This window comes from Cyprinodon variegatus, unplaced genomic scaffold (assembly GCF_000732505.1).
Source record: "Cyprinodon variegatus isolate N-32 unplaced genomic scaffold, C_variegatus-1.0 Scaffold72, whole genome shotgun sequence".
Lineage (NCBI taxonomy): Eukaryota > Metazoa > Chordata > Actinopteri > Cyprinodontiformes > Cyprinodontidae > Cyprinodon > Cyprinodon variegatus.
The window spans coordinates 1,187,072-1,191,513 of record NW_015150525.1 but is presented as its reverse complement, the minus strand read 5'-3'; the positions used below and the strand labels follow the sequence as shown (position 1 = coordinate 1,191,513).

At 41.0% G+C, this 4,442-nt stretch overlaps 1 protein-coding gene across 3 annotated transcripts in view; it reads right to left on the bottom strand.

Annotated features, from left to right (window-relative positions):
* The window catches only part of LOC107083326 (SLIT-ROBO Rho GTPase-activating protein 2-like), an 88,945-nt gene that overhangs the window by 6,229 nt on the left and 78,274 nt on the right, over window positions 1-4,442 (bottom strand). For 2 of the 3 annotated variants that reach the window (XM_015372457.1, XM_015372459.1), the window contains exons 7-13: window positions 4,162-4,383; window positions 3,973-4,074; window positions 3,678-3,875; window positions 2,147-2,231; window positions 1,216-1,243; window positions 971-1,001; window positions 345-405 (exon numbers count right to left, since the gene is read on the bottom strand). In XM_015372457.1, the coding sequence (XP_015227943.1) occupies window positions 345-405; window positions 971-1,001; window positions 1,216-1,243; window positions 2,147-2,231; window positions 3,678-3,875; window positions 3,973-4,074; window positions 4,162-4,383 (727 nt within the window). The remainder of the gene's footprint in view (window positions 1-344; window positions 406-970; window positions 1,002-1,215; window positions 1,244-2,146; window positions 2,232-3,677; window positions 3,876-3,972; window positions 4,075-4,161; window positions 4,384-4,442) is intronic. The other variant, XM_015372458.1, reaches the window with a different exon arrangement.

Below are 4,442 nucleotides of genomic sequence, written 5' to 3'. Positions count from 1 at the left end.
ATTAAATACAGCAGTAAAATATATATATAGTATATAAAATATATATGTATATTGGCAGCAACTGACATAATTATTATATTTAAAATGTTTTTTTTTTTCTCAGTTTTTGTGAAATTTCTTTAAGGTATCTTTTTCAAACTTATAACACTGTATGAATCTTTTACCAACTCAGATCTAATGCTTATTTTTCTCTTTCTCACAGGTTTAGGATACAAAGTAAACAAAGTGTTTTTCTTAAGCAAACTCAGAATCAATCCAACTGTTCAGACTAAAAAGTCAACAACCAATCAGGGAATAGTAAAGCTGGGCCTGAACCTATCACCTAACAGGGAGGTTTTTCTCACCATGGCGACTAATGAAGCGGATGCAGCTCTCGACCATCAGTGGAATGGTTTCACCTGAGTCCTGAAAGAGGGAAATTAGAAAGCTATTACTGGAAATAGGTGGGAAAAAATGCGACACACGCACACACAGTCCGTTTCTTCATGATGCATGCTGGCACAGCAATTTGCACAGATGAACCCATTTAGGGGGTAAAACATATCAGACATAAGGTAGACATGACGGGTGCAGCTGTTGCTAGGAAACCACACTTTTTCCTTTCTCTTTGTCTCGCTTTTCCAGAAACCCAGGGAGGTTTGGCTACAAATTATTATACAGTGGAAACTATTATTTATGCTAAAGAAAATGAAATCTATTGGATGAAGGTTTATTCTAACACTAGAAACTAAACTGGTTAATCTTCACACTGTAAAAATACTCCAGAACAGTCCACCAGGGGGCGCTACAAACTGAAGTTTTTTTTTTCACTTAGAAAGTCTCCTTTGATCATTTAGCCCCCCATATGTGTATAATTTGTCATCTAGGTCAAATAACAACCCAAATTTGCAGCTATTATTTCTTTCCCCCTGTAAAAGATGAAGAAAGAAGTCGAATTTTAGAGCAAAAACACCCTGAGACAGATAATTACCTGCTTCCGCACGGTTGAATTTCTCCTTCCACTATGGAGGGAGAAAAAAGAAAAATTGGTAACAGCACTCTGTCATTATGTCACCAGAGAAAGTCTATTTATATGCACGACTCTTGTTATGCTCTATTTGTACTAGCAGACTCATATGTGTTTGAGAAACAGCCACAAAGACCACTGGCAGAGATGTATAAGCGCACATTTATGAGTGTGTGAGAGAGCATATTTCCTTCCTTAGCCACACCTACCTGGCAGGGCAACAGTCCGTTTTCTGACCTATAGGAGGGAGAAACAGGAAGAAGAAGAAGAAAGGGAGTGGAAGAGGGAAGAGGGAAGAGGGGGGTTTATAGAGGAGACACAGAGATAGGCGTTTATAACAGGAACAAGACTCATGAGGAAATGGCTTTAGATGAAAACAGGGACATTAAGTTCCCTTTTCAGGGTGCACACATAGATATAATAATAAAGATGTTTTCTGAGGCTGTGGAAACTGTGACATGTGTGAGCAGGAGGAACACACCCCAAGCAGACATGTTGGAGGGCACAGCTGCATCCACATATGGTCAGAGCTGCTGCGACCTTCCCTTTAACTCACACACAGCTTGTGATTATTAGATTTATTAAACTCTTTCTGCTTCACTGCTGTGACCCCGATGTGTCTGTGCCACATTCCCCATCTCCCTGACCCCCCCCCCACCCCTTAAGGGCTGGTTATCCTATGTGTCTCAGTGAGCTTTCTGCAGATATTTTAGATTTATGCCAAATGTTGAAGTATGGTCTGCGCCATGTTATTCTATGCCACAACGGAAAAGGGGAAATCATGAACTAGCTGACGGTCTAGATATGGCCTAGGCGGTGAGGAAGAAGGGGCAAGTTGGTGTGACAACGGAGGGACATGAGGGCAACTAAGAGCGGGGAACCAGGTGGAAAAAGGGTCCCAGCGTTCTCGCGCACCTCGCTCTTCTATCTGGTCCAACTTCACAAGTCTTTCTTTACAAACAAAACTACCGGTAGGGTACCAAACAGGAAATATGCATAGTGTAGAGCGGATGTAGATTTGACCAATCAGAGGCCTCCTGTCTGCAGTCACCTACAATTTTATAGTATACATCAAGCTTTACAGGGGACTCACACGACTAGAAAAAGAGGCAATATTTGGAAGGTATGAAGGACACTCACTCTCACCCAGAGTCTTCTGGATTAGGTCATGCTTGGCCTCCAGCTTGGTGATCAGACTCCTTCCTTCCAGAAACTCCTTCAGCTTCTATAACACAACCATACATCCACGCAGCAGGGTCAGTGTGGCTGCAGATTGTAAAGCTGTTTGAAAGCTTGCACTTACGGAGTGAATTTTGTATCATTGTTGTTGCAAGCAGGGAAGGTGGAAATTTTAAAAAACAAAACACAATCCAGAAAACTTCTTATATATATATATATAAAAAAAAAACTGCTTGTCTTTCAGAAAAAAATAAATATATTTTTTCTTCGTTTTTACTTCTAAAACATATTTTCAATTTTTTTTTATTTTAAGACTGATTTTTATGACTTGCATTCTTTTTAAATTGTGTTTTGCACACCGGATAAACTTCAATTCAAGCCCTGGTTCTTCATAAAGTGAAGACAATTGGTTCTGTAAAATGCAATTTGAAAAGAATGTAATCTGTAAAAAACTGAAACTGAAAAAGTGAAATTTGAAAAAACACCATAAAAAAATTATCACAAAAAAATAATAATATATATATATCTTATAAAATGCGAGAAAACAACAAAGTAACTCAAAACCTTTTTAGTTTAATTTCTCGATTGCACTTTCTTAAAAAAAAAAAAAAAAGTGTGCAACAATAATGGAACAAAATTCACTCCATATATGCACATCAGGGCTCTTTTTTGCTTGCTTTCAAAGATAACATTATCAAGGTTTGGGCTGATATGACATCATCACTTAATTTAACAGTATTTACACAAAAGTTTTAAAGAAAATATCCCAACGTTATCTCTGTGCTTTTGTCGGAGACATAAACGTGAGAATTAATGAAAAACGATTCCAAACTTCTCCGGCTCTTTTTTCAACACCATCTCTCTTAATGTGTCTTAACATCACAAGGGATTAAAAGAAGCAAGTTACAACCTTTTAAATACATTTTAAAGTTAAAAAGAAACAAATTTAAAATGTGTTCTGATGCATTTCAGTGATCCAGATAGAAAAATCAAAAATGCCTTTTGGACAGGCTAGAAGTCTCTAGCTGCCAACATTAATAACCGTTCAACAGACAGCAATAATACTTAGCACTAAAGTTACAACTGTATCCAGCAGCTTGCTCAGATTTTGATCATTACATTGCTTCATCTAACTAAACTAGTTTTAACCAACTAGATTGGTTGTTTTTCCAACCAATCTATTTTTGGAATCTATCCAAACTAGTCCTACAAACACTACGGTCAAAGTTCTTGTGCTTTCTGAACCACTTCCTGAAGCCGTCATGTGGTATCACGGTAGCGAGGCTTCGGACATCATCAATTCTGGCCCCTCCCCTAAATGAATCACGCCTCGAGAAAAAGGCCCCTCCATTATTCGACACGCTTCAGCTCATCTCATAACATCACCACTAGTGTGTATTTTCTCCTGTTTTTAGGGTAATGAAGTGGATTTATCAGATGGAGGCCAGGCTCGTTTCTCAAACTGCGTGGTTCTGTATTTTTGGGGACTAACCGTGAAGTAAAACTGCTCGGTCTCCTGCTGATTGGCCCGCCGCTTGGCCAGGCTGGGTTTGCTCAGATACGACTCGCTGAACGTGGACTTCACCGACTCCATGCTGTGGCTGTGGTGGAAGCACTCGGACACGTCGTAGTCCTCCACCGTCACCATGTCTTGGATGGTGGACAGAGTGGCCTCCATGGTTTTTTTCACCTGAGGAAAGGGGACGGCAGGGGGAAACAAACAAATCAACCCGGTGTCCCAGAAAGAAAGGGAGGAGCATGAAGGCGAGATCAACGGGGCTTCTCACCTCTTCATTCTCGATCTTCAGAGTGGAGAGGCGTGACTGCAGCTGCTGACACCTCTGGCTGAGGTCGGTTTCCAGAGGAGATTGCGCACACATCACACCCATCTACAAAAACACACAAAAAAACAGCACTTTTCACTAATAAATTCTTCGCCTTTTACGCAGACAACGCTAACGGAAGGCGATCCGTACCGTGTCGCCCATGTGAGACTGAAAATCAAATCGAGCCGGCGGGCAGAAGACGTTGTTGTAGGTCTCCATCAGCTTCTGCTTGTCTGCGTTGGCCTCCAGGCTCTCCGCTGCTCCTTCCAGTGTTTCCAGACCCGTGTGCTTAGACGTCTCTACGTTCTGCTCTGCAGACAGGTAGGTCCTCAGGGCCCGGTGCAGACTAGCATGGTAGCCCAGATCGCAGCACTGTCACACATGCATTATAGGACGAGGGGAAAGAAGAAGAAAAAAAAGATAACGAGAGA